The sequence below is a fragment of the Trichechus manatus genome, unplaced genomic scaffold (genome assembly GCF_000243295.1).
Source record: "Trichechus manatus latirostris isolate Lorelei unplaced genomic scaffold, TriManLat1.0 scaffold00045, whole genome shotgun sequence".
Lineage (NCBI taxonomy): Eukaryota > Metazoa > Chordata > Mammalia > Sirenia > Trichechidae > Trichechus > Trichechus manatus.
Window position 1 is genome coordinate 17,630,964 of NW_004443981.1, and position 11,488 is coordinate 17,642,451.

At 64.8% G+C, this 11,488-nt stretch overlaps 1 protein-coding gene across 1 annotated transcript in view; it reads left to right on the top strand.

Moving 5' to 3' along the window:
• Positions 1-2,672: 2,672 nt before the first annotated feature.
• INF2 (inverted formin 2) overlaps positions 2,673-11,488 on the top strand; it is a 13,601-nt gene continuing 4,785 nt past the window's right edge. Inside the window, exons 1-15 of the mRNA XM_004376755.1 lie at positions 2,673-3,065; positions 4,380-4,495; positions 4,563-4,722; positions 5,163-5,196; positions 6,375-6,516; positions 7,224-7,365; positions 7,487-7,886; positions 8,013-8,386; positions 8,917-9,065; positions 9,155-9,216; positions 9,714-9,816; positions 10,040-10,125; positions 10,534-10,634; positions 11,149-11,219; positions 11,308-11,415. Of these exons, the coding sequence (XP_004376812.1) occupies positions 2,675-3,065; positions 4,380-4,495; positions 4,563-4,722; positions 5,163-5,196; positions 6,375-6,516; positions 7,224-7,365; positions 7,487-7,886; positions 8,013-8,386; positions 8,917-9,065; positions 9,155-9,216; positions 9,714-9,816; positions 10,040-10,125; positions 10,534-10,634; positions 11,149-11,219; positions 11,308-11,415 (2,439 nt within the window). The 5' untranslated portion in view covers positions 2,673-2,674. The remainder of the gene's footprint in view (positions 3,066-4,379; positions 4,496-4,562; positions 4,723-5,162; positions 5,197-6,374; positions 6,517-7,223; positions 7,366-7,486; positions 7,887-8,012; positions 8,387-8,916; positions 9,066-9,154; positions 9,217-9,713; positions 9,817-10,039; positions 10,126-10,533; positions 10,635-11,148; positions 11,220-11,307; positions 11,416-11,488) is intronic.

The following is an 11,488-nucleotide window of genomic DNA, read 5'->3' on the forward strand; positions in this document are numbered from 1 at the left end:
AGGGCTTGGGGAAGGGCGGGTCCGTCCCAGTGCCTGTTTTAAGCAGCAGCTCCCAGGTGGGTGGCAGTGTGTGCAGAGCCCCATCTACCTTGCCTGCTCTCCGTGGTGGTGGCAGAAGTCCCGCCCCGCCACCGAGAAGGCCTTGGGAACCTGAGGCTCCCTGGGGGGGCCGGGACCTTGACTGGCATCTGGGCACTCAGTGGGCAGCAGGGATGAGAAACCACGAGAGTACCCGGAGCAGCGTGAGGCAGGTCCCAGAGTGGGTGCACAGAGGTGGCCTGAAGGTCTTACGAATCTGGGTGAGTGAGAGGTGGTCCAGAGGGCCAGGCTCCAGAGGGTCATTTACAGGAGGGTGGAGGGGAGGGCTCCAGACTCTCCACCCAACAGGGCCCAGCGGGGGGACCTAGGCTGCCGGGCCCCCTGGACTTGTTGCTGTTGAGTCTGTTCTGACCCATAGCAACCCTATAGGACAGAGTAGAACTGCTACATCTTTCTCCTGCAGAGCAGCTAGTAGGTTCGAACTGCAGACCCTTTGGTTAGCAGCTGAGCACGTTAACCACTGCGCCACCAGGGCTCCTTGGGCCGCCTGGAGAGGGCTAATACATACCCGGACATCCCCCTCACCGCCCGCAGGGCGCCCACTGCCTCCTAGGATGCTCCCAGCAGCAGCCTGATTTGGAGATACAGATGAGGAAACTGAGGCTTGGCAAGATCGGTGCCTGGCCAGAGCAGCGTCCAACTCTGGGTCAGAGCCCCCTCTTTCCACCCACCAGGCCACCTGCCTGAAGGATCCTGCTGGCCACACAGGGCACTTGGACAGGAGGCGGGGCTGGGCTCCCTGGCATGGACCCACCGCAGACAGAGGGGGATGCTGCCGAGGTGCCGGGCCACCCTGGGACTCGTTCTCGGCTGGGCAGCCTGGGGAGGGGGCCGGGAACCTCAGGGAGGACGCCCCAGGGCCCTCACCCAGGGCAAAGGGCAGGGCCTCCACGGGTGAGAACACGCGTACTGGGGGCTGGGAGACAGGCTGCGGGCAGGCGCCTGGGTTCTCGACCACTGTCTCCTGCGTGACCTCACAGGGCCCCTGGCCTGAGGCCTCCCATTCTTACTGAGTTGGGCTGCTCCAGATGTCCAGCAGGCTCTGGCGCCGCCACGGGCGTTCCAGTCATGGCTCTGTGGTTGTGTGACTTTGGACAGGTGATCTGGCTCTCTGGGTTCTGTCTCTGTTTCCCCATCTGTGAAGTGGGGGTGTGAGGCGCCTGCCTCGCGGGGTGGCTGTAGTGGTGAGGATTGGGTGGGGAGCGTGGGGACCGGGCCTCACCAGCTCTCCCCCAGGGCCCCACGCAGCCATTCCCAGATGCTAAATATAAGCCCCGAGCCATACATGGTCACAGGAGGCCTGGGCGGCCCTGACCTTTGAGGCTGTCCCCAGGGTCTGCAGTTGGGGACAGTGTCCCAGCCCGCCGGCCCTACTGCAGCCTGTGTGGCTGACCCTGCTTCAAGCCAGGGCCCTGGGAGAGAGGCCTGGACAACAGCAGAGGCAGAGCCTGCATCCCGGGCTGGAGGCAGGTCTGGCTGCGCGGTCAGCGCCCCCACCCCGGTAGTCACACACACCCTGTGCCCCGCTTGCGGCACCAAACCCCTCCTTCATGCAGCTGCATGTCCTGCTTTGCAAAGGCGTTCATTGTGGGGAGGCTCTGGGCTGGCCCCCTTGGCCTCTGGGGCTGTTCTCTTGGAGGGGCTGTGATGACTTGGGTTGCACTCCGAGCAGGGAGGCCCTGGGGACATCAGCCCACCGCCCACCCCCAGGTGGACAAACCGAGGCCCAGAGAAGGCTGGGGCCTGCAGGGTTCCTGCATGAGCCCTGGCCTCACCCAGTGTGGGGTGGGCGTGTCGTCATGTGGCTGGCCCTCAAGTCAGCTCCTGCGACTCACCCCTCCTCAGTCTACGTCCGGGAGTGAGCCAGCATTCCTGCGGCTGTGGGTAGCCCCGGGAAGGGCTCAGCACCCGTCTCTCCAACCCAGTTCACGGGGGCTTCTTGCAACATCGCCACGAGCCTGTGGTGTTCCTGTGCAGTGTAGCCGCCCAAGGCCCGCCCCCAGGCTCTGCAGGCAGGTCCACGGCCCGTCTTCAGGGACAGTAGGAGCTCCAGCTCGGTGTTAGGCAGCCTGGCCTTCCGACCTAGTCCTCCACTCCTGGCTCCAAGTCCTCCGGCAGAGGGGTGGCACCGATCCTCGGGCTCCTCGCGGGCACAGTGGGGATGTCCCCGCCCGCCTCCTGGGGTTGCTGTGGCAACTGCATTGGGTCGACGTAAAGGCGGCCGGCACGGGGAGAAACTAGTTGCTGTCGAGTGCTCCCCAGAGTTTTCAGGAGTTGAGTTTTCAGAAGTAGATCGCCTGAACTTTCTTCCGAGGTTCCTCTGGGTGGACTTCAACCTCCAGCCTTTTGGTTAGCAGCCGAGCACGTTCACATTTGCACCACCCAGGGACAGGTGAACCCCATGGAAAGGGGCCTTGGCATGAGCCGGAAGCACAATGAAACACTGCTTGGCAGATGGGGAAACTGAGGCAGACAAAACCAAGTGAACCAGGCTTCACTTGCCGCCTGGAGGTGTTGGGCCTGTGCATTGCCCTGGGGGCTGATGACTGTCTCCTCTGGCCCGCAGTTCGGCAAGATGTCAGTTAAGGAAGGCGCCCAGCGCAGATGGACAGCACTCAAGGAGAAGTTGGGGCCGCAGGAGTCGGACCCCACCGAGGCCAACCTGGAGAACGCTGACCCCGAGCTGTGCATCCGGCTGCTGCAGATGCCCTCGGTCGTCAACTACTCGGGCCTGCGCAAGCGCCTGGAGAGCAGCGATGGTGGCTGGATGGTGCAGTTCCTGGAGCAGAGCGGCCTGGACCTGCTGCTGGAGGCCCTGGCACGGCTGTCAGGCCGCGGCGTGGCGCGCATTGCTGACGCTCTGCTGCAGCTCACCTGCATCAGCTGCGTGCGCGCTGTCATGAACTCGCGCCAGGGCATGGAGTACATCCTCAGCAACCAGGGCTACGTGCGCCAGCTCTCCCAGGGTAAGTGGGCAGCCCGCCAGACTGACCTCAGGATCGCAGGGCTCGGTTGCAGGTGGGACAGGCAATGTGGAGGCCACAGGGCAGAGGGGGAGTGAGCTCAGCCCAGGGCAGGCAAGGAGGACTTCCTGGAGGAGGCACCCTCTTCCCTGAGTACCACCACTCATCTGTCTGCCAGCCTGAGACCTCACATACGTACCCTTGAACCCTCTGTCCCTCCCTCCAGCTCCCCTCATTCTCCCCCTGACCTGTGAGTCTGCCCTGCCTACCCACCGTGCAGGCCCTGCCTCCTCCCTGGTCCCTGAAGTCTTCACCCCCAGCCCCTCGTCCACGCCGTGGCCACTAGAGTCACCTTGGGTCAAAATCACAAGTCCACCTGGGTCGTCCTGCCCTTTAGAGCCAGCCCACACCAGCAGACAGTATTGTCCACCACCTTCCAGGCACCTTCCCAGCACTCCCTCCAGCCCCTGCCCCACCTCTTACCCAGCTGTCCTCTGCCTTCGTGTGTTTGGCAAAGTCCTGCTTGTCCTCTAAGTGCTGCTCATTGCCACCTCCTCCAGGAAGCCTCCCCAGGCTGTGCCCAGAGTCCTTGGCACCCTCTGCATCCCGAACCCTCGTGAGAGCCCCCAGGGGGACCTTGGTGGACAGTGGTCCCTGTGTGTCCCCTCTCCCCTGGGCTGTGAGGCCCCAGGGCTGGCTGGGGGCGGTGGGGCAGTGATGGGTGGGAGCAAGAGAGCGAGCCAGAGGTTGCCTCATCTCTCGGTCCCAGGGCTCGGATGTGTGTCCCCACAGCTCAGGCATGGCTGTGGCCTTCGGCAGGATCCTTTGAGACTTATTCTCAGCAGGACCAGCCAGGAGACACCTCCAAACTCTCCTGGCTCAGGGAGCAGGTGGGAGTCAGGGCTTGTGGGATGAGGTACCCAGGCTGGGGCTTGTCACAGTGGCAGTGGTGCTGGGTTTGGAGAAAACGTGTGGGCTTATACCCAGGAACACGTGCTCATGTGGGTCACGGCCCAAGTCAGCGGCAGGGAGGTGCCGGCCAGCAGGGCACCACCATTCCTTGAGTCCTGGGGTGGCTGGCGCAGCCGCTGCCTCCACGCCCTCCCCGCGGATGTCTGCCCTGTGGCCTGGAGGCCCAGCCCTGCTGTGGACAGTGGAGGATGCAGAGCGCCCCCTGGTGTCCGCCTGCCACACTGACGGGTGGGGCATTCAGACCAGGAGGCAAGCGGGGGCCGGGGGTGGCCACAGGAGTCCCCGGTACAGGGACAGTGGGGCTGGTGGCAGCACACGGCCATCAGAGGCTGCCGCTCTCTGCAGCTCTGGACACGCCCAACGTGATGGTCAAGAAGCAGGTGTTCGAGCTGCTGGCCGCCCTGTGCATCTACTCGCCCGAGGGCCACACCCTCACCTTGGACGCCCTGGACCACTACAAGGTGAGTGTGACGAGGGAGGGGGGCAGGGGTGGGCTGGGGACACAAGCTGACCCCGAGGTCCCCGCAGGCGGTGTGCAGCCAGCAGTACCGCTTCAGCGTCATCATGAGCGAGCTGGCCAACAGTGACAACGTGCCCTACGTGGTCACCCTGCTCAGCGTCGTCAATGCCCTCATCCTCGGCCCCGAGGATCTCCGAACCCGCAGCCAGCTTCGGAATGAGTTCATTGGTAATTGCCCGCCAGCCAGTGCCCACCTGGCAAGCCCTTTCCAAGTGTCCTGCAAAGGCCGGGCTGGGGGGTCTGCAGCAGCTCCTGTCACCACATCCTGTAGGGAGAGGGGAGCACAGCAAGCCTTTCCACCCGACCCTGCACCCCACCCTGCTCCTCCTGGTGACCATGAGGACCCAGACTCGGGGGCATGAGCCCTGGAGGCTCCTCAGTTGAGAGGCTGGCCTAGCAGTGAGGGGCGGGGGTCCAACCCTGATCCCAGACCTGCTGGTCTGAGTCCCACTGAGTGAGACCCCCAAGTGCCTCCTTGAGGTGGGGACCTGGGCCAGGTGTCCCCATACATGTCGCACCCCAGGCTCGATGGGATGGAGGGGGCAGAGGGCCGAGGGTGGGGGCTTTCCAGGGGCCACCTCCGGCCCACTGACCACTGTCCTCCCCAGGGCTGCAGCTGCTGGACGTGCTGACCAGGCTGCGGTAAGTTCCTCAAGTTTGGTCCTGCCCACGCCCACCTGCTGCTCCCAAAGCGCAGCCCACCTTTGCCGTGGGGCCAGTGCCCCCTCCTAGCAGCACCTCCTGGGGAGCAGGGATGGGGCTTCCCAGAGTAGCCACAGGCCTGGCTGCTCACCGTCACCTGGGCGGGTTGAACAGGCCAGCAGCTACAGGACAGGAAGCCCCGTTAAAGGCGGATTTCAGACACAACGAATTTTTTTTTTAGTGTAACTGTGTGCCAAGTATCGCATGGGTCATACTTATACTAAAAAATTATTTGCTGTTTGTTTAAAATTTGCATTTATCTGGGTATCCTGTATTTTCATTTGCTAACTCTGGCCCCACACAGCTGAGGACACGTCCCAAGCCTCAGTGAGGACACACTCCCCGGGGACCCTTCCTAGCCCCACCCCAAGGAGATTAGCTGGGAGGAGGAGTCCCAGCTGGTACGTCCAGTGGTGAACGGTCTTCAGGGAAGTTCTGCTGAGGGCCAGAGCCTGGTGGGTGGCTGAGAGGGGTCTGAGAAGGTCGCTGGCTGCCTGCTGGGGACTGACCCGGCTCAGGGCTTGGCTCATTGGCTGGGCTGAGGTGATGGGCAGGTCCCAGGCCCAGTGAATGCTCAAGCCCTGCCTGCTCGGGCCAGCAGCCTCACCCCTCTCCGTGACCACAGGGAACCTGCCTCGGGCGTGGTCTTTGTGCCCCCTCCCAGCTCCCAGAAGAGGGCTTTCCCTCTCCCAGGCAGTGGCCCTGCTGTCCATCCTTATCTTCCATGCTGAGCCTCAATGTGCAGACTTGGTCTGCCCCTGCTCGAGGGCTGTGGGAGCTGCCAGGTGACCTGTGGGCAGGCTGCCAGGGTGTGAGGCTCAAACCTGTGAGCCTGCCACTTTCTCAGGCCGAAGAGGTTTGCCCGGATAAACCGTGGATGCTCCCTGGGCCTCACTATAGAGCTTAGCCACGTGTCCGTCATGGGGCCCAGCCACAGGGCCTCACCACAGAGCTCAGTCATGTCCTCCCTGGGCCTGCCAGGAATCCCTCTCGGGGTTCTCAACTCAGCCAGTAGGAGCAGACACTCCGCCACCCCTCACTGCCCCGCTGTGCATCTGCCCAGTGGCGGGGTGGGGCGGGGGGACAGCAGGCTTAGCCCACCCGGCCCTCCTCCTCAGCGACATAGAGGACGCCGACCTGCTGATCCAGCTGGAGGCCTTCGAGGAGTCCAAGGCCGAAGATGAGGAGGAGCTGCTCCGGGTGTGCGGTGGGATCGACATGAGCAGCCACCAGGAGGTCTTTGCCGCCCTGTTCCACAAGGTGGGCCTGGGCCAGAGGGCTGTGGCCCTCAAGTCCAGGGCTCAGGAACGGCCCCTTCTCTGCCCCGTCAGACCCCCACCACAACCAGGGCAACAGTGCCAGTTCTGGGGCACACTCCCAGGAGCAGCAAGGGTTGGGGGGGCTAGAAAGTGAGGCACAGCCCAGAGTGGGAGGGTAAGCTGGGCTGTCCCCGGGACTAGGGGACAGGGTTTCAGTGGCCAGCGGTGGCCACACTGGCCAGAGGGCTGATTGCCACCAGGGAGCTTGTGACCGGGTGAGAAGCCAGGAGGCTGAGTTCAAGTCCAGCTCAAGCCCTCGCTTCCCTGAGCCCAGCAGCTCTCACCCAGGAGCCGTTCTGCCCCCCAGGGGACAAGGGACAGCGCCTGCAGGCATTTTCAGGTTGTCACAACTGGGCAGGACTGTTACTGGCATTGAGTGGGTGGAGCTCAGGGATACTGCTGAAAACTCCACAGTGCACAGGATACCCACTCCCTACACACACGCGCACGCACGCACGCACGCACGCACGCACGCACGCACGCACAATGACCCGGCTCCCACGTGTCCAGAACCCCGGCTCCACCTCTCTGAGCCTCCACCTTCTTGTCACCGAGGCTCTCTTGAGGCATAGAGGGGGTGGACACCCCTGGTGGACAGGCCCCAGGGGAGGGGACAGCCCCTGACCTGTGTCCCCCTCGGCTGCTCAGGTGAGCTGCTCGCCAGTGTCCGTCCAGTTGCTGTCGGTGCTGCAGGGCCTCCTGCACCTGGAGCCCACCTGCCGCTCCAGCCAGCTGCTCTGGGAGGCCCTGGAGAGCCTGGTAAACCGGGCCGTGCTCCTGGCCAGCGATGGTGAGCAGGACGGGGGCAGGCCCTGGGGCCTCAGACTGCAGGAGGGGTCTCAGACCATGGGAGGTCCAGTCCTCAGCCGCCCCTCAGCACCCTTTGCCCTGACCCGTCCGCCTGTCTGCAGCCCAGGAGTGCACCCTGGAGGAGGTGATGGAGCGGCTCCTGTCCACCAAGGGGCGGCCCCGGCCTCACCCCCTGGACCGGGCCCACAAGAGTGTCCAGGCAGACCTGGGCCTGCACCGGAGGGGCAGCTGCCCCCAGAACTCGAGTGTCCCAAAGCTGGGCCTGGAGGGCCAGCAGCCAGCAGCAGCCCCCGCCTTTCTACAGGACACCAAGGCCTCGAGCAGGAGTGGGGAGATGGCTGTGCAGCAGATGGCCCCAGAGCCACGGCCACCCATCCCGCCACCTCCGCCGCCTCCCCTGCCGAGCCTGGCGGCCACGTCTCCCCCTCCACCACCTCCACCACCTCTGCCAGCCCCCCTGCCGGGTCTGGCGGCCACGTCTTCCCTTCCACCACCTCCACCACCTCTGCCACCACCCCTGCTGGGTCTGGCGGCCACGTCTTCCCCTCCACCACCTCCACCACCTCTGCCACCACCCCTGTCGGGTCTGGCGGCCACGTCTTCCCCTCCACCACCTCCACCACCTCTGCCACCACCCCTGTCGGGTCTGGCGGCCACGTCTTCCCCTCCACCACCTCCACCACCTCTGCCACCGCCCCTGTTGGGTCTGGCGGCCACATCTCCCCCTCCACCACCCCCACTGCTGGGCCTGGCAGCATCGTTCTCACCCCCTCCACCACCCCCATTACCTGGCTTCAGTGGACCACCCCCACCCCCGCCCCTGCCGGGCATGCCCGGGACCCCCATCCTGCCGGGAGCGGGTAACGTGGAGGAGGTCATCGTGTCCCAGGTGGATCACAGCCTGGGCTCGGCCCGGGTACCTAGGCACCGGCAGGTGAACCCGCCCACACTGCGCATGAAGAAGCTCAACTGGCAGAAGCTGCCGTCCAGCGTGGCCCAGGGTGAGTAGCCGGGGCCCACGTCCTGCAGGTGCTCCCTCTGCGCGGGGCTGCCTGTCCGCTGGGCTCTGGGCTGTGCTGGGGGAGTGGCGGGTGGTGCTCGCACAGCCTGCATGTGCCCGCTGGTCCGTGTGCCAGGGCGGCTGGCCCAGCCCTGGGCTTAGCTCCTCTTGGTCAAGGCCACCTCCGAGGCACGTCTGCACCCATGTTCCACATCACTGATGTCGCAGCCCCGCATGCCTGGCTCCCTGGTGCACGCATGGAGCCGCGGGGGCCGGGGTGCTGCCGCCCCAGGTACTTCAGTGGCCGAGGGGGAGGCCAGGTCGCCGGCCAGTAGGGATGCTCACACATACCACGTGCACACGCACAGCTCAGTAGCAACCCAGGAGCTCCCGTTTGCAGGCGCTTATTGAGTGCCTGCTGTATACTCTCTTGGGCGGGGCCCCAGGCGGGGCGTCAACAAACCCCAAACCGTGGTGAGGGTGACCCGACCCTGGGCGAGGTGCTCTGACAGTGGCCTTCCCCGCCCACAGAGCACCACTCCATGTGGGCGTCGCTGGGCAGCCTGGACACAGAGGCCGTGGAGCCCGACTTCTCCAGCATCGAGCGGCTCTTCTCCTTCCCGGCCGCCCAGCCCAAGAAGCCGATAGCGGCTGCCCCGGCCAGGAAGGAGCCCAAGGAGGTGGGCGCCCAGGCCAGGGTGGGAACGGGTCACCTGGGGCCACCTGCCTGTCCAGCAGGTCAGAGCCCATTCCTCGGGGTGTTTTCCAGATCACTTTTCTGGACTCCAAGAAGAGCCTGAACCTCAACATCTTCCTGAAGCAGTTCAAGTGGTGTGTGCAGACCGGGGCACTGTCCTAGGGCCCCGTCTGCCCCCCCCACCACCACCACCACAGGAGCCTCCCTCTGCAGGCGTGGCATTGCCCTCGAGAGGCCGCCCTTGGGAAGGGCATGTTCCCTCCCAGGGCAGCAGCGTCCCCCTCCCAGGGCCCCAAGGGGCACTGATGCCCAGAGAGTGGCTGGGACTCCCCCAAGCCACAAGCAGGCCCTGCGCCCCTTTCTGCTGCGGGTTCTGGGCGCTGGTCTTTCCCAGAAGTCTCAGAGTCCTGAGCAGCCCTGGAGGGGAGGCCAGGGCAGGGGCGCCGCGTTACTCAGCCCAAGCCCCGTTTACTGTGCGACCTCAGGCCACACGCCTTCCCTGTATCTGTCTTCACCAGCCCTGGCCCAGCATCCTCACAGGGGCCGAAGTGTTGCGGGTTGAAGGCTGTCTCCACTAGTGGCCCCCGGTGGGAAGACTTACACCCTCTCCCCATTGTTTCCCTCCCCCCAGTTCCAACGAGGAGATCACCACCATGATTCGTGCCGGGGACACCACCAAGTTTGACGTAGAGATTCTCAAACAGCTCATCAAACTCCTTCCTGAGAAACATGAAGTGAGCGGGACCCTCCCCAGTGCAGTTCAGCCCACCCCCCAGCCCCCAGCTGGGCAGTGGAAAAGGGGAGGGTCCCAGGCTCTGGAGAGCCGGGCCCATGGGAGCTGGAGTGAGCGGGCAGGGCTGCTGGTGCAGTCTGGGAAGGCTTCCTGAGGGAGGGGGCCTAGAGGAGCTGGACGCAGGGTGTCCGTGGAATACCTGCATGTGGCTTCCTCCCTTACAGATTGAAAACCTGCAGACCTTCAAGGAGGATCGCACCAAGCTGGCAAACGCCGACCAGTTCTACTTGCTCCTGCTGGGTGTTCCCTGGTAAGCCCAGCAGCCCGGACCCTGGCCACGGGGAGGGAGAAGGGCTTTGTGAGAGGTCCTGCTGGTGACCCTGGGGAAGAAACAGTCCCCTGGCCCAGCTCCCACCTGTTCTGAGAGAAAGGGGTATCCCACAGCTGTGACCACCCCCATCTGCTGCTTCTGGGTGCTTGTCTGAGATGCCCCTCCCTGGGCCATCCCTGGCCCTACCGAGTCAGCTTCTCTGGGACGGGGCCTCAGGATTGCACACAGAGCAAGGACTGGCAGTGGGACCCCCATCCCCAGCTCACTGAAGGCAGAGCTTGTCCTGGGTGGACCCTGGGCCCCCACATGCAGGCCAGGGCAGGAGTGGGGCAGGGAGCCCAGGCGGCCGTGCCGGGAGGAGCCCCTGACCCCTGCTCACCCCCTCAGCTACCGGCTGCGTCTTGAGTGCATGCTGCTATGTGAGGGGACGGCCGTCGTGCTGGACATGGTGCAACCCAAGGCCCAGCTGGTGCTGGCCGCCTGCGAGAGTGAGTGGGCGAAGGAGAGGGCCAGGCGGGGGCGGGGGGCCTGGACCCTGCGGGGAGGTGCCCGTCTCTGAGGCCCACTTTCTGAATGGGGATTTGGGCAGGAACTTGCCATGCAGCGAGCAGGGCAGGGACGTGAGCTGGTCCCTCCAGGGGCACAGCTCACTGCTGCTAGGCACGCCCATTTTGGCCACAGCTAAGCACCAAAGGACACCACGGGTTCCAGAATCTTCTCAGTGTCTCAGCGTCCTCACCCACAGGATAGGGCGGTGGCCACTGTGCCATCCGGGGTTTTGGTGGAGGGTCAGGGAGACCCCTTACTTGGGGTGGGTGTCTTCCACCTGCCTAAGCCCCTGCCTAGGGTCCGTGCCCAGCGTGAGCTAAGCCTGGGGAGCAGGGTCTGGAGAACGGGATTAAGGAATGCTGGTAACAGGAGCAGACCCTGCCTGCGGGCCTTGCCGGCGTCGGGGCATCCAGGCCGGTGCCCCCCACCCCAGCCCTGACTCTCCTCCCCCAGGCCTGCTCACCAGCCACCAGCTGCCGGTCTTCTGCCAACTGATCCTCAAGATCGGGAACTTTCTCAACTACGTGAGTCCGGGCCGCGCCCGCGCACCCGATATGACCCCTCGGGCCAACGCAGGGAGCTCGGGCTCACTCTCTGCCTGCCCGTCCTCAGGGCAGCCACACGGGTAATGCCGACGGCTTCAAGATCAACACGCTGCTTAAGCTCACGGAGACCAAGGCGAACCAGAGCCGCGTGACACTTCTGCACCACATACTGGAGGTGAGTGGGGCGGGGAGAGAGACTACTTCACCAAGAGCTGGAGGTGGGCGGGGCCGGGCGAGGTGGGCGGGGC